The sequence below is a fragment of the Neopsephotus bourkii genome, unplaced genomic scaffold, assembly GCF_033783945.1.
Source record: "Neopsephotus bourkii isolate Nb327-2 ecotype Australia unplaced genomic scaffold, CSIRO-AGI_Nbou_v1 NB_89, whole genome shotgun sequence".
NCBI lineage: Eukaryota > Metazoa > Chordata > Aves > Psittaciformes > Psittacidae > Neopsephotus > Neopsephotus bourkii.
This window is the reverse complement of record NW_026900606.1, coordinates 132,741-160,278: the sequence shown is the minus strand read 5'-3', so window position 1 is coordinate 160,278 and position 27,538 is coordinate 132,741. Positions and strand designations below refer to the sequence as shown.

The 27,538-nt window shown below is 62.6% G+C and overlaps 2 protein-coding genes across 2 annotated transcripts; one reads left to right on the top strand and one right to left on the bottom strand.

Annotated features, from left to right (window-relative positions):
- Positions 1-380: 380 nt before the first annotated feature.
- Positions 381-18,727, top strand: EPHB4 (EPH receptor B4). Its single transcript, XM_061355244.1, has 16 exons — positions 381-462; positions 1,375-1,445; positions 2,089-2,654; positions 2,710-3,620; positions 3,722-5,197; positions 6,088-6,243; positions 7,564-7,902; positions 9,616-9,746; positions 10,390-10,555; positions 11,660-11,759; positions 12,086-12,135; positions 12,863-12,976; positions 13,904-14,151; positions 17,066-17,284; positions 17,703-17,852; positions 18,533-18,727. The coding sequence occupies exons 1-16, from the start codon at positions 411-413 to the stop codon at positions 18,725-18,727; spliced, it is 4,944 nt and encodes a 1,647-aa protein (XP_061211228.1). The 5' UTR covers positions 381-410.
- A 1,064-nt stretch (positions 18,728-19,791) lies between these two features.
- On the bottom strand, positions 19,792-26,970 carry TFR2 (transferrin receptor 2). Its single transcript, XM_061355229.1, has 18 exons — positions 26,931-26,970; positions 26,674-26,845; positions 26,026-26,215; positions 25,802-25,936; positions 25,341-25,446; positions 25,141-25,263; positions 24,577-24,693; positions 24,351-24,487; positions 24,085-24,251; positions 23,794-23,913; positions 23,512-23,594; positions 23,377-23,440; positions 23,055-23,122; positions 22,906-22,982; positions 22,711-22,795; positions 20,843-20,983; positions 20,107-20,355; positions 19,792-19,947 (listed from the first exon to the last, which is right to left on the bottom strand). Exons 1-18 carry the CDS (start codon positions 26,961-26,963, stop codon positions 19,792-19,794), a joined length of 2,223 nt encoding a protein of 740 aa, XP_061211213.1. The 5' UTR covers positions 26,964-26,970.
- Positions 26,971-27,538: the final 568 nt, after the last annotated feature.

The window sequence follows — 27,538 nt, the reverse complement described above, 5'->3', positions numbered from 1 at the left end:
CCCATTCCCATCCCATTCCCATCCCAACCCATCCCAATCCATCCCATTCCATCCCAATCCATCCCAATCCATCCCAGTCCATCCCAGTCCATCCCATTCCCATCCCATTCCCATCCCAACCCCCCCCTCAGGCCCCCCTCCCCCTCCCTGCCCGGGGTCACGACCCCGCATCCTCCCCTCCCCCCGGGGGGAAGCGCTCAACAAAGGCGTTTCCTGCCCCTCCCCCTCCGTTCCCGGCCCCTCCCTGCGGTGGGGGGGGGGAGGGGGGGGCCCGGGCCCGGACCCAGGGACCGGGACCCGCGGGCTCGGACGGACCCAAACCCGTCCGGATTGAACCCAAAATCCGCCCCCCCTCCCCCATCCACGGGCACCGAGGGGGGGGAGGGGGCGCTGGGGACCCCCCCCTCGCTATGGGGCTGTGGCTGCTGTGGCTGTGGGTGCAGATGGGGTGCGCTGAGGAGGGTGAGCTATGGGGCGCTATGGGGCAGGCGTGGGGATGGGGGGGTGTGGGGATGGAGGGGGGATCCGGGGAGATGTGGGGCCGGGATGTGGGGCTGAGACATAGATCCTATGGGATGTGGGGCCGGGACAGGGATCCTATGGGATGTGGGGCCGGGACAGGGATCCTATGGGATGTGGGGCCGGGACGGGATCCGGGATTGGGGCGGGAGTGGGGCTGGGATCTATGGGTTGTGGGGCCGGGACAGGGATCCTATGGGATGTGGGGCCGGGATGTGGGGCTGTAAATGTGGGGCCGGGATGTGGGGCTGGAAATGGGGATCCTATGGGATGTGGGGCCGGGATGTGGGGCTGGGACAGGGATCCTATGGGATGGGGTGCGGGGATGTGGGGCGGGGGTGTGGGGCCGTGGGGCTGGGGTGTGGGGCTGGGGTGTGGGGCTATGGAGCTGGGATGCAGGGATGTGGGGCTGGGATGTGGGGCTGTGGGGCTGGGATGCGGGGCTGGGGTGGGGGGCTATGGGATATGGGGCTGGGATGCGGGGCTATGGGGCTGGGATGTGGGGCTGTGGGGCTGGGATGCGGGGCTATGGGGCTGGGATGTGGGGCTGGGATGCGGGGCTATGGGATGTGGGTCTGGAGATGTGGGGCTGGGATGTGGGGCTGGGATGTGGGGCTGGGATGTGGGGCTGGAGGGGGGGGATCCTATGGGATGTGGGGCTGGGATGTGGGGCTGGGATGTGGCTCCTATGGGATGTGGGTCTAGAGATGTGGGGCTTGGGATGTGCCATTGGAGATGTGGATCCTATGGAATGTGGGGCCGGGATGTGGGGCTGGAGAGGGGGGTTCCTATGGGATGTGGGGCTGGGCTGTGGGTCTGGCCCCCCCTGACCCCGCCCCCGTTGTGCCCCCCCAGAGACGCTGCTGAACACGAGGCTGGAGACAACGGATCTGAAGTGGACGGTGTACCCAGAGGGGGAGGGGCAGGTGGGCACCGGGAGCGGGGTATTATGGGATGGGGGTATAGGGGATGGGGGATGGGGGATGGCATATGGGATATAGGGGATGGGATTGATAGGGTATGAGATGGATGGGGTGGATGGTATGGATGGGATATGGGATATGGGGTATGGGATGTATGGGATGTATGGGGTATGGGGTATGGGATATGGGGTATGGGATGTATGGGATGTATGGGGTGGGGTATCAGGTGTGGGATATGGGGTATGGGATATGGGGTATGGGGTATGGGGTATGGGATATGGGGTATGGGGTATGCGGTGTGGTATATAGGCTATGGGATATGGGGTATGGGATATATGGGATATGAATATGGGGTAGATGGGGTGTAGTATATAGGGTATGGGATATGGGGTATTGGGTATGGGATATGGGGTATGGGGTATGGAGTATGGGATATGGGGTATGGGGTATGGGGTATGGGATGTATGGGATATGGAGTATGGGATATGGGGTATGGGGTATGGGATATGGGGTATGGGGTATGGGGTATGGGATATGGGATATGGGGTATGGGATGTATGGGATATGGAGTATGGGATATGGGGTATGGGGTATGGGTATGGCCGGAGGGGCCTCCCCCATGCCCCCCCATCCCCATTGCCCGCAGTGGGAGGAGGTTTCGGCGCTGGACCCGGAGCGCGGCTCCTCCGTGCGCACGTTCGAGGTGTGCTCGGTGCTGGGGCCCCCCGGCCCCCCCCAGAACAGTTGGCTCCGCTCCCAGTGGGTCCCGCGCCGTGGGGCCACCCACGTCTACCTGGAGCTGCGCTACAGCGTCCTGGCCTGCGACGGGCTCCCCCGGCACCGGCACCGGCACCGCCGCGGCACCGCCAGCAGCACCACCGATGCGCATGGTAACGGCCATAGCAACCGGCCTAGCAACCGGGATGCTCTTGGTAACGGCCATAGCAACCCCCCTAGCAACCGGGATGCTCCTCGTAACGGCCATAGGAACTGGGATGCTCTTGGTAACGGCCATAGCAACCCCCCTAGCAACCGGGATGCTCTTGGTAACGGCCATAGCAACCCGCCTAGCAACCGGGATGCTCTTGGTAACGGCCATAGCAACCTGCCTAGCAACCGGGATGCGCTTGGTAACGGCCATAGCAACCCGCCTAGCAACCGGGATGCTCTTGGTAACGGCCATAGCAACCTGCCTAGCAACCGGGATGCTTGGTAACGGCCATAGCAACCTGCCTAGCAACCGGGATGCTCTTGGTAACGGCCATAGCAACCTGCCTAGCAACCGGGATGCTCTTGGTAACGGCCATAGCAACCCGCCTAGCAACCGGGATGCTCTTGGTAACGGCCATAGCAACCTGCCTAGCAACCGGGATGCTCTTGGTAACGGCCATAGCAACCTGCCTAGCAACCGGGATGCTCTTGGTAACGGCCATAGCAACCTGCCTAGCAACCGGGATGCTCTTGGTAACGGCCATAGCAACCCGCCTAGCAACCGGGATGCCCTTGGTAACGGCCATAGCAACCTGCCTAGCAACCGGGATGCTCTTGGTAACGGCCATAGCAACCTGCCTAGCAACCGGGATGCTCTTGGTAACGGCCATAGCAACCCGCCTAGCAACCGGGATGCGCTTGGTAACGGCCATAGCAACCTGCCTAGCAACCGGGATGCTCTTGGTAACGGCCATAGCAACCTGCCTAGCAACCGGGATGCTCTTGGTAACGGCCATAGCAACCTGCCTAGCAACCGGGATGCTCTTGGTAACGGCCATAGCAACCTGCCTAGCAACCGGGATGCTCTTGGTAACGGCCATAGCAACCAGCCTAGCAACCGGGATGCGCTTGGTAACGGCCATAGCAACCCGCCTAGCAACCGGGATGCTCTTGGTAACAGCCATAGCAACCCCCCTAGCAACCGGGATGCGCTTGGTAACGGCCATAGCAACCTGCCTAGCAACCGGGATGCTCTTGGTAACGGCCATAGCAACCTGCCTAGCAACCGGGATGCTCTTGGTAACGGCCATAGCAACCGGGATGCTCTTGGTAACGGCCATAGCAACCTGCCTAGCAACCGGGATGCTCCTGGTAACGGCCATAGCAACCGGGATGCTCCTGGTAACGGCCATAGCAACCGGGATGCTCTTGGTAATGGCAAGGCAAGCGAGGCAGCAATGGAGATGGGTACCAGGGTGGTCTCGGTGATGGCCCTGGCAACAAGGATGCTCTTGGCAACCAGGATGCTGTTGGCAAGGTCCTTGGCAACCATGGCTCTCTTCACACAGGTCTTGGTACCCATGGCAGCATGGCTGGATACCACAATCGCCATGACAACCATGACACCCATAGCAACTACGCTGGATACCGTGATGCTCATAGCAACGATGATGCCCATAGCAACGCCATTGACAGCCCTGGTCTCCATGCCAACCATGATGCTCATAGCAGCTATCCTGGATACCATGATACCCTTAGCAACGATGATGCCCATAGCAACGCCATTGACCTCCACCGTCTCCATGCCAACCACGATGCCCATAGCAACGACGATGCCCATAGCAACACCATTGACCTCCACGGTCTCCATGGCAACCACGATGCTCATAGTAACGATGATGCTCATAGCAACAGCATTGACATCCACGGTCTCCATGGCAACCACGATGCCCTTAGCAACGACGACGCCCATAGCAACGGTGATGTCCATAGCAACGCTTCTGGGTACCACGATCCCCTTAGCAACGATGATGCCCATAGCAACACCATTGACATCCACGGTCTCCATGGCAACCACGATGCCCTTAGCAACGCTTCTGGGCACCACGATGCCCTTAGCAACGACGATGCCCATAGCACCGCCAATGACATCCACGGTCTCCATGGCAACGACGATGCCCTTAGCACCACCAATGACATCCACGGTCTCCATGGCAACGACGATGCCCATAGCACCACCAATGACATCCACGGTCTCCATGGCAACGACGATGCCCTTAGCACCACCAATGACATCCACGGTCTCCATGGCAACGACGATGCCCATAGCAACACCAATGACATCCACGGTCTCCATGGCAACGACGATGCCCATAGCAACACCAATGACATCCACGGTCTCCATGGCAACGACGATGCCCATATCACCCCCCCCAACTCCTCCCTATCCCCCCCCCACCGCCACCCCCGCGCCGCCCCCTTCCCCCCCCGCCCCTGCAAGGAAACCTTCACCGTGTTCTACCACGAGAGCGACGCCGACACCGCCACGGCTCTGTCCCCGCCGTGGATGGAGAACCCCTACGTGAAGGTGGGCACGGTGGCGGCCGAGCACCTGAGCCGGGCCGGATGGCGGCGCACCGGTGTTACCGGTGTCACCGGTGTTACTGGTGTTACTGGTGTTACTGGTGTCACTGGTGTCAGTGGGGGCGTGAACCGGCGCACGCTGCGCCTGGGCCCCCTGAGCCGCGCCGGTCTCTACGTGGCCTTCCAGGACGCCGGCGCCTGCCTGGCGCTGCTCTCGGTTCGCCTCTTCCTGCGCCGCTGCCCGGAAGTGACCTCGCTCCGCGCCCGCTTCCCCCCCACCCTCCCCCGCGAGCTGGTGGCGCCGGTGCCGGGGCGCTGCGTGCCGGGGGCCGTGGTGGCGGGGGGGGGAGGGGCGATGCCCCTCATGTACTGCCGCGAGGACGGGAGGTGGGCGGAGCCCCCCGCGCAGGGCTGCGAGTGCGGGGCTGGCAACGAGGAGGATGGAGGGGAAGGGTGCAGGGGTGAGTATGGGGGGCTATGGGGCAGGGGATGGGGGCTATGGGGCAGGGTATGGGGGCTATGGGGCAGGGTATGGGGGCTATGGGGCAGGGTATGGGGTGGCTATGGGGCAGGGTATGGGGTGGCTATGGGGCAGGGTATGGGGTTGCTATGGGGCAGGGTATGGGGTGGCTGTGGGGTGGCTATGGGGCAGGGTATGGGGGATGGAGGGGTGTGGGGCTATGGGGCAGGTTATGGGGGATGTGGGGCAGGTTATAGGGGAGCTATGGGGCAGGTTATGGGGGCTATGGGGCAGGGGTGTGGGGCTATGGGGCAGGATGTGGGGCTATGGGGCAGGGGGTGTGGGGCTATGGGGCAGGGTATGGGGGGGATGTGGGGCAGGGTATGGGGGGCTATGGGGCAGGGTATGGGGGCTATGGGGCAGGGTATGGGGGGGCTATGGGGCAGGCTATGGGGGCTATGGGGCAGGGTATGGGGGGGATGTGGGGCAGGGTATGGGGGCTATGGGGCAGGGTATGGGGGCTATGGGGCAGGGTATGGGGGGTATGGGGGGGTATGGGGCACTGTATGGGGGCTATGGGGGCTATGGGGCAGGGTATGGCGTCTATGGGGGCTGTGGGGAACTGTATGTGGGCTATGGGGGCTGTGGGGTAGTGTATGGGTGCTATGGGATACTGCATGGGTGCTATGGGGTGCTATGGGGCAGTCTGTGGGTGCAGTGGGACACTGTATGGGCGCTATGGGGTGCTATGGGATACTGTATGGGTGCTATGGGTGCTATGGGGTGCTATGGGCGCTATGGGGTCCTATGGGGCGCTATGGATCCCGGTGTCCCAGCTGTGTCCCCACATGACCCCTCCCTCTCTCTCCCCTCCCCTCCCCCCCCCCCCAGCCTGCCCCCCCGGCAGCTTCAAGGCGGAGGTGGGGGAGGGGCGGTGCCAGCCCTGCCCCCCCGGGAGCCAGGCCCCAACCCCCGGTGCCGCCGCCTGCGCCTGCAGCCCCGGGCACTTCCGGGCCCCCGGGGAGGGCCCCGAGCTCCGCTGCTCCGGTAGGGACCAGGGAGCACTGGGGGGGGATATGGGGGAGCTATGGGGTCCTATGGGGCTCTATGGGGTCCTATGGGGGGGCTATGGGGTACTATGGGGCTCTATGGGGTCCTATGGGGGGTATTGGGTTCCTATGGGGGGTACTGGGGGCCTGGGTCTATGGAGGGGGTGAACTGTGGGGCTGGGGGTATGGGAGGAGGTGGAATTGGGGGTGCAGACTCCATCATCCATGCTCAGTAGGATGCTCTATTTCATATCCATAGAGATGCTCTATTCCATATCCATAGGGATGCCCCATAGGGATGCTCTATACCCATAGGGATGCTCCATAGGGATGCTCTATACCCATAGGGATGCCCCATAGGGATGCTCTATACCCATAGGGATGCTCCATAGGGATGCTCTATATCCATAGGGATGCTCTATAGGGGTGTTCTATACCCATAGGGATGCTCTATATCCATAGGGATGCTCCATAGGGATGCTCTATAGGGATGCTCCATAGGGATGCTCTATAGGATGCCCCATAGGGATGCCCCATAGGGATGCCCCATAGGGATGCTCTATACCCATAGGGCTGCTCCATAGGGATGCCCCATAGGGATGCTCTATATCCATAGGGATGCCCCATAGGGATGCTCTATAGGGATGCCCCATAGGGATGCTCCATAGGGATGCTCCATAGGGATGCTCCATAGGGATGCTCTATAGGGATGCTCCATAGGGATGCCCCATAGGGCTGCTCTATATCCATACCCATAGGGATGCTCTATACCCATAGGGATGCTCCATAGGGATGCTCTATACCCATAGGGATGCTCCATAGGGATGCTCTATATCCATAGGGATGCTCCATAGGGATGCTCCATAGGGATGCTCTATACCCATAGGGCTGCTCCATAGGGATGCCCCATAGGGCTGCTCTATATCCATACCCATAGGGATGCTCTATACCCATAGGGGTGCTCCATAGGGATGCTCTATACCCATAGGGCTGCTCCATAGGGATGCCCCATAGGGATGCTCTATACCCATAGGGGTGCTCCATAGGGATGCTCTATACCCATAGGGATGCTCTATACCCATAGGGATGCTCCATAGGGATGCTCCATAGGGATGCCCCATAGGGATGCTCTATATCCATAGGGCTGCTCCATAGGGATGCCCCATAGGGATGCTCTATATCCATACCCATAGGGCTGCTCTATACCCATAGGGATGCTCCATAGGGATGCCCCATAGGGATGCTCTATACCCATAGGGCTGCTCCATAGGGATGCCCCATAGGGCTGCTCTATATCCATCTCCCCCCCTCCCCGCAGCTCCCCCCTCGGCCCCACGTGGTCTCCAGGCCCTCCTCAACGGCTCCGTGGCGCGGCTGCTCTGGGCGCGCCCCCGCGTCGGGGCCGAGCGCGCGGACCTCTCCTTCTCGGTCACGTGCCGGCAGTGCCCGGCGCGGGAGGGGGCGGGGCCGTGCGCGCCCTGCTCCGGCCTCAGCTTCAGCCCCGGGGCCGCCGCCGTGCGCGCCCCCGCGGTCACCGTCAGCGGCCTCCGCGCGCGCCTCCGCTACAGCTTCCGGGTCACCGCCACCAGCGGCGTGAGCGCGCTCAGCCCCGTCCCCGCCGCCAGCGCCGACGTCAACGTCACGTGCTGCGGGGAGGGTGAGCGCGGGGAGGGGGGGGGCGGACCCGAGCGGATCCGTAGGAACCCGAATGGATCCGAACGGACCCGGACTGACCGGAACTGACCTGAACGGACCCGGACGGACCCGAACGGACCCGAACGGACCCGAACGGACCCGGACTGACCGGAACGGACCTGACGGACCCGAACGGACTCGGACTGACCGGAACGGACCCGGACTGACCGGAACTGACCTGACGGACCCGGACGGGTCCGAACGGACCCGAACGGACTCGGACTGACCGGAACGGACCCAGATGGACCCGAACGGATCCGAATGGACCCGAATGGATCCGAACGGACTCGGACTGACCGGAACTGACCTGAACGGACCCGGACGGGTCCGAACGGACCCGAACGGACTCGGACTGACCGGAACGGACCCGGACTGACCTGAACGGACCCAGATGGACCCGAACGGATCTGAATGGACCCGAATGGATCCGAACGGACTCGGACTGACCGGAACTGACCTGAACGGAGCCGGACGGACCCGGACTGACCGGAACGGACCCGGACTGACCTGAACGGACCCAGATGGATCCGAACGGATCCGAATGGACCCGAATGGATCCGAACGGACTCGGACTGACCGGAACTGACCTGAACGGACCCGGACGGACCCGGACTGACCGGAACGGACCCAGATGGACCCGAACGGATCCGAATGGACCCGAATGGATCCGAACGGACTCGGACTGACCGGAACTGACCTGAACGGACCCGAATGGATCCGAACGGATCCGAATGGACCCGGACGGAACCGAACAGATCCGAATGGACCCGAACTGACCGGAACGGACCCGGACGGACCCGAACAGATCCGAATGGACCCGAATGGATCCGGACGGACCGGAACGGATCCAAACGGACCGGAACAGACTGGAACTGACCGGAATGGACCCGAACGGACCCAAACGGATCCTAATGGACCCGAATGGATCCGAACCTGACCTGGACAGACCGGAAATGACCCGACTGGACCCAAATGGACCCAGACTGCTCTGAATGGACCTGAACTGACCCAAAGTGCCCCAAAATACACCCCAAAATGACCCGAAGTGACACAAAGTGCCCCAGGCCACCCAAAAGGACCCAAAGTGGCCCCAAATAGACCCCCCCCCCCCAAAAATCCAAAGTGACCCTGAACTGATCCAAAGTGACCCCAAAGCACTCAAACTGGCCCAAAGGCACCCCAAAACTGCCCAAAATCACTGAAAATGGCCCAAAGACACCAAAACCGCCCCAAAATCACTCAAAATGACCCAAAGTTACCCCATAGAGGCTGAAATGACCCAAAGTGACCTCAAAGAGCCCGAAATGACCTCGAGTAACCCCGGTGACCTCGAGTAACCCCGGTGACCGCGAGTAACCCCAAAGTGAACTCTAGTAACCCCAAAGTGACCTCGAGTAACCCCAATGACCGCGAGTAACCCCGAGGGGGCCCTGAGAATGACCTAAAGTAACCCCGGCTTGACCTGAAGTAACCCCGGGCTTCTCAAAACCGAGCGAAATGCCCGCGAGTAACCCCAATGACCCCAAGTGACCCCAATGACCGGCAGTAACCCCAACGTGACCCCCAGGTGACCCCAATGACCGGCAGTAACCCCAACGTGACCCCCAGGTGACCCCAATGCCCTCTAGTAACCCCGCACTGACCTGCAGTAACCCCAATCCCCCCCCCCCCCCAGTGCCGTTACCGGTGGTGGACGTGGTGCGGGTCGGGGCCTCCCCCACCGGGGTGACGCTGTCATGGCCGGCACCCCCCCCTCCCCCCCCGGGGGGGCACGTCCTGGACTATGAGGTCAAATACTATGAGAAGGTGAGGGGGGGAGGGGGGGGGATGGGGGTAATGGGGGCAATGGGGTAATGGGGAGATGGGGGTAATGGGGGTGATGGGGGCAATGGGGGTAATGGGGGCAATGGGGACAATGGGGGCAATGGGAGCAATGGGGTAATGGGGGAAATGGGGGTAATGGGGGTGATGGGGGCAATGGGAGCAATGGGGGCAATGGGGGCAATGGGGACAATGGGGGCAATGGGAGCAATGGGGTAATGGGGTGATGGAGGTGATGGGGGCAATGGGGGTAATGGGGGCAATGGGGTAATGGGGGCAATGGGGGAATGGGGGCAATGGGGGCAATGGGGCAATGGGTGCAATGGGGTAATGGGGGCAATGGGGTAATAGGGGTGATGGGGACAATGGGAGCAATGGGGACAATGGGGGCAATGGGGGCAATGGGGGCAATGGGAGCAATGGGGTAATGGGGGTGATGGAGGTGATGGGGACAATGGGGGTAATGGGGGCAATGGGGGCAATGGGGTAATGGGGGCAATGGGGTAATGGGGGCCATGGGAGCAATGGGGAAATAGGGGGCAAATGGGGGCACTGGTGGCACTGGGAGCACTGGGAGCACTGGGGTCAATGCAGTTCAACGGCTCCTGTTGTTTCCTGCCATGCACAGGTGGGGGGGGGCGAGGGCCCCCCCATGTTCCTTAAGGTGCCGTCGGCGCGGGTGGAGCTGGGGGGGCTGCGCCGGGGGGGGCTCTATGGGGTGCGGGTGCGAGCCCGCTCCGAGGCCGGGTACGGGGACTTCGGGCCTGAGACGGCCGTGAGCCCCCAGGGCACCGGTGAGGCCCCCCCCATGGGACCCCCCCATGGGACCCCCCCATTGACACCCCATGGGACCCCCCCCATGGACCCCCCCATTGACACCGCATGGGACTCCCCCATGGGACCCCCCCATGGGACCCCCCCATTGACACCCCATGGACCCCCCCATGGACCCCCCCATTGACACCCATTCACCCCCCATTGACCCCCCCATGGGACCCCCCCATTGACACCGCATGGACCCCCCCATGGGACCCCCCCATTGACTCCCATTGACCCATGGGACCCCCCCATTGACACCACATGGACCCCCCCATGGGACCCCCCCATTGACCCCCATGGACCCCCCCATGGGACCCCCCCATTGAACCCCATTGACCCCCATTGACCCATGGGACCCCCCCATTGAACCCCATTGACCCATGGGACCCCCCCATTGACACCGCATGGGACCCCCCATGGGACCCCCCCATTGACACCCCATGGACCCCCCCATGGGACCCCCCCATTGACACCGCATGGACCCCCCCATGGGACCCCCCCATTGACACCGCATGGACCCCCCCATGGGACCCCCCCATTGACACCGCATGGACCCCCCCATGGGACACCCCCATTGACACCACATGGGATCCCCCCATGGGACCCCCCCATTGACACCCCATGGGACCCCCCCATTGACCCCCCCATGGACCCCCCCATTGACCCCATGACCCCATGGGACCCCCCCATTGACACCCCATGGACCCCCCCATTGACACCCATGGACCCCCCCATGGGACCCCCCCATTGACACCCCATTGACCCCATGGGACCCCCCATTGACACCCCATGGGACCCCCCCATTGACACCGCATGGACCCCCCCATGGGACACCCCCATTGACACCGCATGGACCCCATGGGACCCCCCCATTGACACCGCATGGACCCCATGGGACCCCCCCATTGACACCGCCTTGTAAATGGGACCCCCCCATGACCCCTTTGAGACCCCCCCCATGACCCCTTTGGGACCCCCCCCAGTACCCACTGGGACCCCCCCAGTACCCACTGGGACCCCCATAACCCCCTTTGGGCCCCTGTGCCCCCCCAATGACCCCTCCCTGTTTCCCCCCCCAGAGGGGGCCCGCTCGGAGCAGGGGGGGATCATGGCCGGAGCCGCGGCTCTTGGGGGGCTCCTGGTGCTGGCGCTGCTGGGGGGGACCCTGCTCTGCCTCAGGTGAGGGGGGCCCGGGGGGCAATGGGGGCTATGGGGGTAATGGGGCTATGGGGGGAATGGGGGCTATGGGGTAATGGGAGCTATGGGGTAATGGGGGGTATGGGGGTAATGGGGGTGATGGGGTAAAGGGGGCTATGGGGGGGTAATGGGGGTAATGGGGCTATGGGGTAATGGGGCAATGGGGGTAATGGGGCAATGGGGATAATGGGGGCAATGGGGTAATGGGGGCAATGGGAGTAATGGGGGCTATGGGGGGATAATGGGGGCTATGGGGCTGGTTGGGGGGGTCACTGGGTCACCCGTGTCCCTTCTGCCCCCCCCTTCAGGCGCCGCAGCCTCCGGCACAAGGAGGAAATGGAAGAGCCCTCGGAGCACGGTGAGAGTCACCCATGGACACCCATTGACACCCATTGACACCCATTGACACCCATTGACACCCATTGATACCCATTGACACCCATTGATACCCATTGATACCCATTGACACCCATTGACACCCATTGATACCCATTGATACCCATTGACACCCATTGACACCCATTGACACCCATTGATACCCATTGACACCCATTGACACCCATTGACACCCATTGACACCCATTGATACCCATTGACACCCATTGACACCCATTGACACCCATTGATACCCATTGACACCCATTGACACCCATTGACACCCATTGACACCCATTGATACCCATTGACACCCATTGACACCCATTGATCCATTGACACCCATTGACACCCATTGATACCCATTGATACCCATTGACACCCATTGACACCCATTGACACCCATTGACACCCATTGACACCCATTGACACCCATTGATACCCATTGATACCCATTGACACCCATTGATACCCATTGACCCATTGACACCCATTGACACCCATTGACACCCATTGACACCCATTGACACCCATTGATACCCATTGACACCCATTGATACCCATTGACACCCATTGACACCCATTGACACCCATTGACACCCATTGACACCCATTGATCCCATTGATACCCATTGACATCCATTGACACCCATTGCCCCCCTTGCCCCCTTGCCCCCGGTGCCCCTGGGTGACGCTGGGTGCCGGTGCAGGGGGGAAGCTCTACATTGACCCCCTGACGTACGAGGACCCGGGGCTGGCGCTCAGGGACTTTGCTCAGGAGATCGATGTCACCTGCGTCAAGATCGAGGAGGTCATCGGGGCAGGTGACCCCATGGGTGCCTATGGGCCCTATGGTCCCTATGGTCCCTATGGGTGCCTATGGGTCCCTATGGGTGCCTATGGGTCCTATGGGTCCCTATGGGTCCCTATGGGTGCCTATGGGTCCCTATGGGTGCCTATGGGCCCTATGGGTGCCTATGGGTCCCTATGGTCCCTATGGGTGCCTATGGGTCCCTATGGTCCCTATGTGCCCTATGGGTCCCTATGGTCCCTATGGGTCCCTATGGTCCCTATGTGTCCCATGGGTCCCTATGTATCCCCATGTGCCCCCTGTATCCCTATGTGCCCCATGTATCCCTATGTGTTTGTTGTTTTTTTGTGTGTTTTGTGTTTGTTGTTTTTTTGTGTGTTTGTGTTTACGTGCCCCCTGTATCCCTATGTATCCCTATGTGCTCCATGTATCCCTGTGTATCCCTATGTGCCCCCTGTATCCCTATGTACCCCTATGTGCGCCATGTATCCCTATGTATCCCCCTGTGCCCTCTGTATCCCTGTGTATCCCTACGTGCCCCCTGTATCCCTATGTGCCCCATATATCCCTATGTATCCCCCTGTGCCCCCTGCATCCCTATGTACACCTATGTGCCCCATGCATCCCTATGTATCCCTACGTGCCCCCTGTATCCCTATGTATCCCTATGTGCCCCATGCATCCCTATGTATCCCTCTGTGCCCCCTGCATCCCTATACATCCCTATATATCCCTATGCATCCCTATACATCCCTATATATCCCCATATACCCCTATACATCCCTGTATATCCCCATATATCCCTATACATCCCTATATACCCCTATGTATCCCTATATATCCCTATGTGCCCCCTGCATCCCCATACACCCCCATAGCCCCCCCCGTGACACCCCCATAGCCCCCCCCCCGTGACCCCCCTTGCCCCCTGTCCCCCCAGGCGAGTTCGGGGAGGTTTGCCGGGGCCGCCTGGCGCTGCCGGGGCTCCCCGAGGTGCCGGTGGCCGTGAAGACCCTGAAGGGGGGCGCGGGGGAGCGCCAGCGCCGGGAGTTCCTGGCGGAGGCGGCGCGGATGGGGCAGTTCCGGCACCCCAATGTGGTGCTGCTGCGGGGGGTGGTGACAGCCAGCACCCCAAGCATGATCCTCAGCGAGTACATGGAGAATGGGGCCCTGGATGCGTTCCTTAGGGTGAGCATGGGGGGACAGCACCCCAAGCATGATCCTCAGCGAGTACATGGAGAATGGGGCCCTGGACGCGTTCCTTAGGGTGAGCATGGGGGGACAGCACCCCAAGCATGATCCTCAGCGAGTACATGGAGAATGGGGCCCTGGATGGTTCCTTAGGGTGAGCATGGGGGGACAGCACCCCAAGCATGATCCTCAGCGAGTACATGGAGAATGGGGCCCTGGATGCGTTCCTTAGGGTGAGCATGGGGGACAGCACCCAAGCATGATCCTCAGCGAGTACATGGAGAATGGGGCCCTGGATGCGTTCCTTAGGGTGAGCATGGGGGGACAGCACCCCAAGCATGATCCTCAGCGAGTACATGGAGAATGGGGCCCTGGATGCGTTCCTTAGGGTGAGCATGGGGGGACAGCACCCCAAGCATGATCCTCAGCGAGTACATGGAGAATGGGGCCCTGGTTCCTAGGGTGAGCATGGGGGACAGCACCCCAAGCATGATCCTCAGCGAGTACATGGAGAATGGGGCCCTGGATGCGTTCCTTAGGGTGAGCATGGGGGGACAGCACCCCAAGCATGATCCTCAGCGAGTACATGGAGAATGGGGCCCTGGATGCGTTCCTTAGGGTGAGCATGGGGGGACAGCACCCCAAGCATGATCCTCAGCGAGTACATGGAGAATGGGGCCCTGGGTGCGTTCCTTAGGGTGAGCATGGGGGGACAGCACCCCAAGCATGATCCTCAGCGAGTACATGGAGAATGGGGCCCTGGATGCGTTCCTTAGGGTGAGCATGGGGGGACAGCCAGCACCCCAAGCATGATCCTCAGCGAGTACATGGAGAATGGGGCCCTGGTGACCCCAAGCATGATCCTCAGCGAGTACATGGAGAATGGGGCCCTGGATGCGTTCCTTAGGGTGAGCATGGGGGGACAGCACCCCAAGCATGATCCTCAGCGAGTACATGGAGAATGGGGCCCTGGGGTTGGGTGGGGTGGGGTTTTGGGTGGTGGGGGGGGTGTTGGGTTGGGTGGGGTGTTGGGTGGTGGGGGGGGTTTTGGGTGTGGGGTGTTGGGTGGGGGTGGTTTGGGTGGTGGGGGTTTGGGTACATGGAGAATGGGGCCCTGGATGCGTTCCTTAGGGTGAGCATGGGGGGACAGCACCCCAAGCATGATCCTCAGCGAGTACATGGAGAATGGGGCCCTGGGTGCGTTCCTTAGGGTGAGCATGGGGGGACAGCACCCCAAGCATGATCCTCAGCGAGTACATGGAGAATGGGGCCCTGGATGCGTTCCTTAGGGTGAGCATGGGGGGACAGCACCCCAAGCATGATCCTCAGCGAGTACATGGAGAATGGGGCCCTGGATGCGTTCCTTAGGGTGAGCATGGGGGGACAGCACCCCAAGCATGATCCTCAGCGAGTACATGGAGAATGGGGCCCTGGATGCGTTCCTTAGGGTGAGCATGGGGGGACAGCACCCCAAGCATGATCCTCAGCGAGTACATGGAGAATGGGGCCCTGGATGCGTTCCTTAGGGTGAGGGGGGATGGGGGTATGGGGGGTATGGGACATGGAATGTATGGGGTATGGGCTATGGTCTATGGGCTCTATGTGTCTCTATGTTCTCTATGTTCTCTATGTTCTCTATGGTCTCTATGGGTTTGTGTTTTGGTTTTGGTTCTATGTTCTCTATGTTCTCTATGGTCTCTATGGTCTCTATGGTCTCTATGTGTCTCTATGGGTCTCTATGTGTCTCTATGTGTCTCTATGTGTCTCTATGTTCTCTATGTTTTCTATGTTCTCTATGGTCTCTATGGTCTCTATGTGTCTCTATGTGTCTCTATGTGTCTCTATGTGTCTCTATGTGTCTCTATGTGTCTCTATGTGTCTCTATGTGTCTCTATGTGTCTCTATGGTGTATCCAGTCCCATGCATTCCCCATTGCACTGCTCCCGCAGGGCCGGCAGGGGGCGCTGGGCACGCTGCAGCTGCTGTGTCTCTATGGGGTCTCTATGTGTCTCTATGTGTCTCTATGTGTCTCTATGGGTCTCTATGTGTCTCTATGGTCTCTATGTGTCTCTATGGTCTCTATGTGTCTCTATGGTCTCTATGTGTCTCTATGTTCCTATGGTTCATGTGTCTCTATGTATCTCTATGTGTCTCTATGGTCTCTATGTGTCTCTATGTGTCTCTATGTATCCCTATGGTGTATCCAGTCCCATACATTCCCCATTGCATGTGTCCCGCAGGGCCGGCAGGGGGCGCTGGGCAGGCTGCAGCTGCTGTGTCTCTATGTGTCTCTATGTGTCTCTATGTGTCTCTATGTATCCCTATGGTGTATCCAGTCCCATGCATTCCCCATTGCACTGCTCCCGCAGGGCCGGCAGGGGGCGCTGGGCACGCTGCAGCTGCTGTGTCTCTATGGGGTCTCTATGTTCTCTATGGGTTTTGGTTTTGGTTGTTGTTGGTGGTGGGTTGTGTTTTGGTTTTGGTTTGGTTTTGTGTTTTGTGTCTCTATGTTCTCTATGGGTCTCTATGTATCCCTATGGTGTATCCAGTCCCATGCATTCCCCATTGCACTGCTCCCGCAGGGCCGGCAGGGGGCGCTGGGCACGCTGCAGCTGCTGTGTCTCTATGGGGTCTCTATGTATCCCTATGGTGTATCCAGTCCCTTCCTGTGCTCCCGAGGGCCGGCAGGGGGCGCTGGGCCGCTGATTGTGTCTCTATGGTTTGGTTTGTGTCTCTATGTTCTCTATGGGGTCTCTATGTATCCCTATGGTGTATCCAGTCCCATGCATTCCCCATTGCACTGCTCCCGCAGGGCCGGCAGGGGGCGCTGGGCACGCTGCAGCTGCTGTGTCTCTATGTATCCCTATGGTGTATTCAGTCCCATGCAATCCCCATTGCACTGCTCCCGCAGGGCCGGCAGGGGGCGCTGGGCACGCTGCAGCTGCTGGCCATGCTCCGCGGGGTGGCGGCCGGGATGCGGTACCTGGCGCTGTGCGGGTTCGTGCACCGGGACCTGGCCGCCCGCAATGTGCTGGTGGACGCGCAGCTCGTCTGCAAGGTCTCAGACTTCGGGCTCTCGCGGGCCCTGCGCCCCGAGGCCTGCGCGGACCCCACCTACACCAGCTCCATGGTGAGGGGACAGGGAGGGGGGGATGGGGGTATGGGGGGTATGGGTATCAATGGGTATCAATGGGTATCAATGGGTATCAATGGGTGTCTATGGGTATCAATGGGTGTCTATGGGTGTCAATGGGTGTCAATGGGTATCAATGGGTGTCAATGGGTATCAATGGGTATCAATGGGTATCAGTGGGTGTCAATGGGTGTCAATGGGTGTCAATGGGTGTCAATGGGTGACTCTCACCATGCCCCATTGGTTGCACCCGGAAGCTGCCGCACCTGAGGGGGGTGGGCACAAAGGACACACAGACCCAGTGACCCCCCCAATCAGCCCCATTGCCCCCATTGCCCCCATTGCCCCCATTAACCCCATTGCCCCATCACCCCCATTGACCCCCATTGCTCCATTGCCCCCATTGCCTCCGTAGGGAGGGAAGATCCCGATCCGATGGACGGCCCCGGAGGCCATCGCCTCCCGGAAGTTCACGTCCGCCAGCGACGCCTGGAGCTACGGCATCGTCATGTGGGAGGTGATGTCCTTCGGGGAGCGGCCCTACTGGGACATGTGCAACCAGGACGTGAGTCATCGCCTGGGGGGCCATGGGGGCTATGGGGTGTTGGGGGGCTATGGGGTGATGGGGGGCTATGGGGTGATGTGGCCCTATGGGGCGATGGGGACTATGGGGTGATGGGGGGCTATGGGGCAATGGGGGGCTATGGGGTGATGGGGGGCTATGGGGCGATGGGGGCTATGGGGTGATGGAGGGCTATGGGGTGATGGGGGGGTATGGGGGCCTATGTGGCAATGGGGGGTATTGAGGTAATGGGGGGCTATGGGGCAATGGGATCCTTATGTGTCAATGGGATTCCTATGGTCGATGGATCCCTATGGCTCAATGGGATCCCTATTACTCAATGGATCCCTATGGTCAATGAGATCCCATTGGTCAATGGGATCGCTATGGTGAATGGGACCCCTATGGCTCAATGGATCCCATTGGTCAATGGTTCCCTATGGCTCAATGGGACCCCTATAGTCAATGGAACCCATTGGCTCAATGGGACCCCCATGGCTCAATGGACCGCCATGGCTCAATGGACCCCTATGTTCAATGGACCCCATTGGCTGAATGGATCCCTATGTTCAATGGACCCCATTGGCTGAATGGACCCCATTGGTCAATGGACCCCATTGGCTGAATGGATCCCTATGGTCAATGGACCCCATTGGCTGACCTTACCCCCCCCGCTGCCGCAGGTGATCCGCGCCATCGAGCACGGGTACCGGTTACCGCGGCCGCCGCGCTGCCCCCCCCCCCTGCACCGCCTCATGCTCCAGTGCTGGCGCCGGGACCCCCGCGCCCGCCCCCGCTTCCCTGCGCTCCTCAGCGCCCTCGACCGCCTCATCCGGCACCCGCCGGCGCTGCACGGCCCACACCGGTACCGGGGCTAGGGGGGCTATGGGGCTCTATGGGGGCTATGGGGCTCTATGGGGTCTATGGGGCTCTATGGGGGCTATGGGGCTCTATGGGGCTCTATGGGCTCTATGGGCTCTATGGGGCTCTATGGGCTCTATGGGCTCTATGGGGCTCTATGGGGCTCTATGGGCTCTATGGGGCTCTATGGGGCTCTATGGGCTCTATGGGGTGAGCCCTCCCCATTGCCCCCTTCCCAGGCCGGATGTGGGCGGCCCCCCCATGGGCCCCCCCTTTGGGCTCCGGACGCTGCAGCTCAAGGAGGGCTCCGATGGCGCCGGCGGCACCGGAATGGAGCTGATGCCGCGGTGAGGGGGGTACGGGGGGGATGGGGGGGTATGGGGGGTATGGGGGGGTATTGGGGGTGTGGGGGGTATGGGGGGGTTGGGTATGGGGGTATGGGGGTGGGGGATGGGGGATGGGGTGGGGGTATGGGGGTGGGGTATGGGGGTTGGGGGGATGGGGGTATGGGTTGGGGGTATGGGGGATATGGGGGGATGGGGGGTATGGGGGATGTGGGGGTATGGGGGGAGTGGGGGTATGGGGGGTGTGGGGGGTATAGGGGGTTATGGGAGGTTATGGGGGGACCCCATCTCCATGTGACCCCCATCTCCCCCCAGGGACCTGCTGCAGATGGGGGTGCCCCTGGCAGGGGCCAGGAGCCTTCAGAGCCCCACCAAGGCAGACCCCAACTTCTGACCACCCCCCCCCCCTCCATAGCCCCACATAGAGTCTACAGAGGGGGGTGACTTCATGAGCATGTGGGCGGGGCCTGTGCCATGACGTCATCGGCGGGGACCTGATGGGGCGTGGCCAGGTCGGGGGGCGTGGCCAGGTCGGGGGGCGGGGCCCCCCCAGTGTCATCATCCTCATCCTCATCCTCATCCTCATCTCGATTTGGTTTTTATTTGCCTGTTTCCAGTGTCTTTTTTGGCCCCAAATCCGCGGTATGCAAATGAGGGGAGGGGCTAAGAGCAGGCCCCACCCCTTCAGCTCATGGGGGTCCCACTGTCCCCATGGCGTCCCCAAGGCCACCCTCAACTCAAGCATCCCCATAGCCCTCGTAGCTCCCATTGGCCCCATTGCCCCCATAGTCCCCAATGCCCCCATAGCCCCCATGGTCCCCAATGCCCCCATTGGCCCCATGGTCCCCACTGTCCCCATGGCCCCCATTGGCCCCATAGCTCCAGGTCTCGCCCTGCTCCCAAGCATCACTGTGGTCCCCAAGGCCCCCATCAACCCAAGCATCCCCATCGCCCCCATAGCCCCCATTGCCCCCAATGCCCCCATCACCCCCATCACCCCCATTGCCCCCATTGCCCCCATTGCCCCCATACCCCCCATCACCCCCATTGTCCCCCATGCCCCCATTGCCCCCCCGGTCCCAGGCATCCCCAGCCAAGGCCCCGGCCGTGCCCTGCAGGGTCCAGGCCAGCAGCTCCAGGCGCAGGCGGAGCCGGGCGCTGACCCCGCCCCCTCCCGGCCCTAGCCCCGCCCCCAGCGCCGCCCCCAGCGCCGGCAGCGTGTGCTCCCCCCGGCCCAGCAGCACGTGACGGAACGGGGCCACCAATGGGGACACGAAGGGGGACAGGAGGGAGGCCTCGGCCTGGGGGCAAGGGGGTCAATGGGGTCAGTGGGGTCAATGGGGTCAGTGGGGTCAATGGGGTCAATGGGGAATGGGGTCAATGGGGATGGGGTCAATGGGGTTGGGGTCAATGGGGATGGGGTCAATGGGGATGGGGTCAATGGGGATGGGGTCAATGGGGATGGGGTCAATGGGGATGGGGTCAATGGGGATGGGGTCAATGGGGATGGGGTCAATGGGGTGGGGTCAGTGGGGTGGGGTCAGTGGGGATGGGGATGGGGTCAATGGGGATGGGGATGGGGTCAATGGGATGGGGTCAATGGGTTGGGAATAGGGTCAATGGGATGGTGTCAGTGGGGATGGAGATGGGGTCAATGGGGATGGGGTCAATGGGGATGGGGTCAGTGGGAATGGGGTCAATGGGGTCAGTGGGGATGGGGCCGGGTTTGGGGTCAGTGGGGATGGGGCCGGGTTTGGGGTCAATGGGGCCGGGTTTGGGGTCCCTCACGGCCATGATGCGGGCGTTGAAGCCGCGGTTGAGGCGCTCGTTGGAGGCGTCGGCCCCGGCCATGTCCTGGCGCAGGCGCTCGGCGGCGCGGACGACGTCACCGCGGGCGGAGGAGAGGCACTGGAGGGACAGGCCCCGAGCCTGCGGTGCCGGGGGGGGGCCATGGACACCATTGAGCCCATGGACCATTGCACCCATTGAGCCCATTGAGCCCATGGACACCATTGAGCCCATTGAGCCCATTGAGCCCATTGACACCATTGAGCCCATGGACACCATTGAGCCCATTGCACCCATGGACACCATTGAGCCCCATTGTACCCATGGACACCATTGAGCCCACTGAGCCCATTGAGCGCATGGACACCATTGCACCCATTGACCCCACTGACCCTATTGAGCCCACTGACCCCATCACCCCCATTGCACAATTACCCCCATTGACCCCCATTACCCCCATTGCAACCCACAGCATCCATTGCCTCCATTCCCCCATCACCCCCATTGCCCCTCATCACCCCATTCCCCCACATTGCCCCCATTGCCCACACCACCCCATTTCCCCATTGTCCCCCATTACCCCCATTGCCCCATTCCCCCATCACCCACATTTTCCCCATTCCCCCCATAGCCCCCCATTGCCCCCATTCCATCACCCCCATTGAACCCCATTCCCCCCATCCCCCCGCTCCCCCCATTAGCCCCCATTGCCCCCATTCCCTCCATTATCCTCATTGCCCCCATTACCCCATTCCCCCCATTACCCCATTCCCCCCATTGCCCCCATTCCCCCCATTGCCCCCATTCCCCCCATTTCCCAATTGACCCCCATTCCCTCATTGCTCCCCATTACCCCCACTCCCCCATTGCCCCCATTCCCCCATTCCCCCCATTCCCCCCATCCCCCCCACCTGCAGCGGTGCCAGGCCCCTCAGGAGCGCGTCCCCGAGGGCTCCGGGGTCGAGCGGGAGCCGGGGGTCGTGGCCGAGGCGCAGCAGGAGCTGAGCGGCCACAGCGGCCACCGCGCGCGTCACCGGCGGCCACCGGCCCCGCAGCGCCCTCTGCAGGCGGCCCAGGGTATCCTCGGCCGTGCCCAGCCACCAGCGGCCGCCCGTGGATGGGGACTGAGGGGGTATGGGGGTTATGGGGATGGGATATAGGGGATGGGGATGGGGATGGGTATGGGGATGGGATATAGGGTATGGGTATGGGGATGGGTGTGGGTATGGGTATGGGGATGGGATATAGGGTATGGGGATGGGGATGGGTGTGGGTATGGGTAGGGGTAGGGGTATGGGATATAGGGTATGGGGATGGGTGTGGGGTATGGGTAGGGGTATGGGGATGGGATATAGGGTATGGGGTATGGGTATGGGTATGGATGGGTACGGTATAGGGTGTGGAGTATAGGGTATGGGCATATGTGATGTGCTCCTACAGGGTATGGGATGTGTTCCTATGGGATGTTTCTATGGGATGTGTTGCTATGGGATGTTCCTATGGGATGTGTCGCTATGGGCTATGGGCTGTGTCCCTATGGGCTATGGGATGTTTCTATGGGCTGTGTCCCTGTGGGGCTGTGTCCCTATGGATGTGTCCCTATGGGCTGTGTCCCTATGGATGTGTCCCTATGGGCTGTGTCCCTATGGATGTGTCCCTATGGGCTGTGTCCCTATGGATGTGTCCCTATGGATGTGTCCCTATGGGCTGCATCCCTATGGGCTCTGTCCCTATGGGGCTGTGTCCCTATGGGCTCTGTCCCTATGGGGCTGTGTCCCTATGGGGCTGTGTCCCTATGGATGTGTCCCTATGGATATGTCCCTATGGGCTATGGATGTGTTCCAATGGGGCTGTGTCCCCGCTCCCACCTCCTCAAAGCCGAGCTGCAGCGCAGGGACCCCGGCGGCCGCAGTGAAGGGGAAGGCTCCGCTCTCGGGGGGCAGCGGCCGGATCCTGCCCCCCCCCATAGAGACACGTGGGGACCCTGATGTTACTGAGCCCCCCTCCCCCCCTCCGCAGCACGGAGAGGGCGTGGTCTCCCCAGGCCCCGCCCCCTCACTCACACGTCACTCTCCCAGCCCCGCCCCGGCCGCGTCACCTGCTCCAGGAGGCTCCTCCCACCCTCGTTGGGGCTTTCCACCTGCAATGGGGGAGGGGGGGGTCAGAGGGGCCCCTCCCCCCCCTTGCCCCTCCCCCCTCACCCCTCCCCCACCTGGCTGAGCGCGCTCTCGATCAGGTTCACCAGGGTCGGGCTGGTTTTGGCCACCAAGCGGTCAGCACCTGGGGGGGTCAATGGGGGGCAATGGGGGTCAGTGGGGGTCAATGGGGGTCAATTGGGGGTCAATGGGGGCTCAATGTGGGTCAATAGGCGGTGAATGAGGGGTCAATGGGGGCCAAAGGGCAGGTCAATGGGAGATCAATGGGGGGTCAACGGCAGGTCAATGGGGTTCAATGGCGGATTAATGGGGGGTCAATGGGGTTCAATGGGGGGGTCAGTGGGGGGGTCCATTGGGTGTCACAGGGGGGGGTCTCACCCAGCACCGCCTTGTCCAGGCTGATGTAAGCAGCAGCTTTGGTGTGCAGGAGGTCGGGGTACCCCTGGGGGGGCACGGGGATTATAGGGGGGTCAATGGGGGGGGTCATAGGGGGGTCATGGGGGGGGGACTCACCTCGAGCCATTCGGTGGCCCCCAAGTGCCCGAATTCGCCCCCATCCCAACTGACGAAGAGCAGAGAGCGGCGGAGCCGGAACCCTGGGGGCACCCATGGGTTATGGGGGGGCACCCATTGAGGGTGAATGGGTCAGGGGGGGGCACCCGTGGGTGATGGGACCCCAGGGGGGAGCCAGCTCAGAGCATCCGGTGGCTTTTAAAGCACAGGGAGAGGGGGAATGGGGTTTAAGCCCCGCCCTTCCCCCAATCAGCCCCGCCCCTCCTTGGCCCCGCCCCTCACCTTCCCGCCCAATGGCAGCGAAGAACCGGGCCAGCTCCAGCAGCAGCGCGGTGCCCACCCCGGAAGCCGCCGCCCCGGGGCCCAGCGAATCGCGTTGCGCCGCGATGATGACGTAACAGTCTGGCGGGAGGGAGGGGTGATGGTGGTGGTGTCAGCGAAGCCACGCCCCCTCCCTCCACAAACCACGCCCCCTAATCTCTGCACCCGCCTCCTCCTGTAGCCGCGCCCCTTCCCCACCCCATTGGTCCCGCCCCGCTTCGCCACGCCCCCTCCCTTGGCCCCGCCCCTCACCCGGCTCCAGCCGCCCCTCCAGGGCCCCGAACACGCTCGTGAGGGTCCCGGGTTCGGTTCCCGCGGCCACGCTGAGCCGGAGGCGCCGCCCCCCCGGGCCCGGCCGGTACCGGAGCCCCCTTGAGGGCCCCCCCCAGCGCGCAGGGGCGCGGGGCCCCCCCAATACCCTGCAATGGGGGGGGGACGGACACGTGAGCACCCCCATAGGGGTCACAGGGACCCCCCTCGCAATGGGGGTGATGGGGGGGTGATGGGGGGGCACTCACCGGAGGAGCCGCGCGGCCGTGTTGGCGCTGATGGGGTGCGCGGGGATGGGGGGGACCCCCGGGGGGGGCCCGGGGGGGGCTCGGCCGGTGAAGGAGGGGAAGCCCCGGCTGTAGGGGTCCCCCGAGCCCTCCTGGAGCTGCGGGGTTGGGTCAGAACCGGGGTTACCCCCCCCCCACCCGCAGCACCCCAATAGTGCAGATCCCCCCCCCATAGACCCCCACTCACGTGCACGGTCACGGCCGTGTCCCCCCCCAGGCCGGGGTCCCCCCCCGGCCCGGCTGTGTCCTGGGGGTCCGGGTACAGGAGCACCCCCAGAGCCCCCGCCCCCGCCGCTGCGGCCACCTGAGGGGTAAGGATGGGGGGGGACCCATAGGGAGCTCTCCTATGGGCAACCCTATAAGGACCCCCATAGGTATATCCATAGACACCCCCTATTGGCAACCCATAGGTACCCTTTCCATTAGTACCCCCATAGGGACCCCCCCCATAGGCACCCCCATATATACCCCCCATAGGTACCCTGATAATCACCCATATAAGGACCCCCCATAGATACCCTGAGAGGCACCCCCATAGAGACCCCCGTGGCCACCCCATAGGGATCCCCCCATAGACACCCAGACAAGGCCCCCCCCAGGCACTCCCATAGGCACCCCCATAGCCCCCCCCCATAGGCATCCCATAGAGACCCCCATAGACCAACCCCCATAGGCACCCCCATAGAGACCCCCCAATAGAGACCTCCATAGGCACCCCACAGGCACCCCCATAGCCCCCCCCATTGCCCACCTTGGCAGCGGGGGGGCCGCGTCCGAGCCGCACCAGGAGCAGGTTCCCCCTGGGTGTCACCCCCTGGGCCCGCAGCAGCGCCAGGTCCTGGGGGCGGCCATAGTGAGCATAGACCAGCCCCCCCTGAGGGGTGAGAGGTCAGGGGTCAGCGGGGGGTCAGAGGTCAGGGTTAGGGTCGGGGGGGGGGTGTCAGGGGTCACCGTGGCGTTGCCGGGGGCGCTCCATGCACAAAAGGCCTCCGGGTCCAAGCGGAGCCGCTTGAGCTCCCGGCCCCCCCCGTCCACCCATTGCAGCGACGCTGACCCCCTGTGGGGTCACAGGTCAGGGGTCAGAGGTCAGGAACCCACGACCCTCCCTCCCCAAACCACTCCATGACACCTGTGACCTTTGACCTGCTGGGACCCCTTAAAACCCTTTGACCCCCTGTGACCTCTGTGACCCCAAGTCTTTCCCCCCCATGACCCCTTGATTTCTGTGACCCCGTGACCCCTCAGAGCCCCTCCCCCCTCTCCCCACCCCGTGACCCCTTGACCCTGAGCCCCCCATGACCCCCATGACCTCTGGAACTCCCCCAATAACCCTCCTTAACGCCTGTGACACAGCGTAACCCCCATGACCCTTGACCCGGCATGACCCCCCCCATGTCCCCTGTCCCCAGTACCGTGTGGGGAGGGGGAGGGGCTGGGGGTGGCTCCAGGCCCGGCTCAGCCCCGCCCCCTCCATGGCCTCCAGCACCGCCCCCGCCAGGCTCCGCCCCCGCTCTGACCCCGCCCCGTGTGGCTCCTTGCTGACCTCCCTGTGGGGTCACCAGGGTCACGCCGGGTTCAAAGGTCAAAAGGGGGGAAGTCACGTGGGGGGGTCACGTGGTCGGGGGGGGGCACGCACCGCACCCAGGCCTCGATGCGCTCCTCCAGCAGGTGGCGCTGCAGCAGCTCCCGCAGACGCGGCCACGGGGGCGGGGCCTCGGCGATGGCCACGCCCCCCGGGTCCTCCTCGGGGGCGGGGCCAGGAGGCGACGTCCCCGCCCAAGGCGCTCCCCTGCAGGGGGCGTGGCCAAGCGCGGCCACCAGAAGCCCTGCGGGAGGGGCGGAGCCTCAGGGGGCGGGGCCATATAGGGAGGAAATGGGGGAGCAGTGGGATACAATGGGGTGCAATGGGATAAGGGGATAATGGGTTTCAATGGGGTGCAATGGGTTTCTATGGGGTGCAATGGGGTGTAGTGTGGTGCAATGGGCTGCCATGGGGTGCAAGGGGTTGCAAGTGGGTGCCATGGGGTGCAATGGGTTGCAATGGATAGCAATGCGGTTCAGTGGGGTGCAAAGGGGTTCAATGGGGCATAATGGTCTGCAATGGGTTGCAGTGGGTGCAATGAGGTCCAATGGGTTGCAATGAGGTGCTATGGGCTGCAATGGGTTCAAATGGGGTGCAATAGGGTTCCAACGGGGTGCAATAGTGTTCCAATGGGGTGCAATGGGTTCCCATGGGGTGCAATAGGGTTCCAATGGGGTGCAATGGGGTTTAAGCTCTCCCTACCGGCCAGGAAGGCGGAGGCGGAGCCTAGCGCCAACGTCACGTGGGGGTGGAGCCTACCGCGGGGGCGTGGCCTGGGCAGCCTCACGATGGCGGCTCCTGCCCCCCCCTCCCCTTCCTCTTCCTCATCCTCATCCTGGTGGCGGGAATACAACACCGCCCCTCCCCCGAGGGGCTGCGATGACGTCATCGGTCACGTCATCACATGCGGGGGGGGGGGTTGGGGATCCAGAACCCCTGGGGGGGGGGGGGGCTCTTACCCGTTTATGGAAGCAGCGCCTCAGGGTCTCCATTGGTGTGGGGGGGGTCCTGGTGGGGGGGGGTCCTGTGGTTTGTGGGGGGGCCCTGTGGTTTGTGTCCCCCCCTCCTCCATGGCGTGAACTTTGCCCCCAGCCGCTCTTCCCCCCCCCTCCCGGTGCCCCCCCTCCCCATACCCCCCCCCCACCTTTACTCCCCCTTTGACCCCCCCCAAGCTCCCCCTGCCCCCCCTCCGAGCCCCCCCCTTTCCGCGCTCACCCCTCGGCCGCTCTGCTCCTGCTCTGCTCCCGCCCTCCCCAGAGGCGCGAAAAAGGGGCGTGGCCAGAGCGGGAAGGGGCGTGGCTTCGGTCGGGGGGATTGAACGGAGGAGGGGTGGCTTCGGTTGGGGGGGGGTTGAACGGAGGGGGCGTGGCTTCGCAGGGAAGCAGTGAATGGTTGCACCTGGAGGGGGGCGTGGCTTAGCGGGAGGCCCTGCCCTGGCGCCACCCGGTCTGGCTGCACCTTATCTGACCCCGGTCACTGACCACGTGGGGGGGGGGGGATTTGGGGGGTCCCAAGGCAATGGGAAGGGTTCCAAAGGCAATGGGGGGGTTCCCGAAGGCAATGGGGG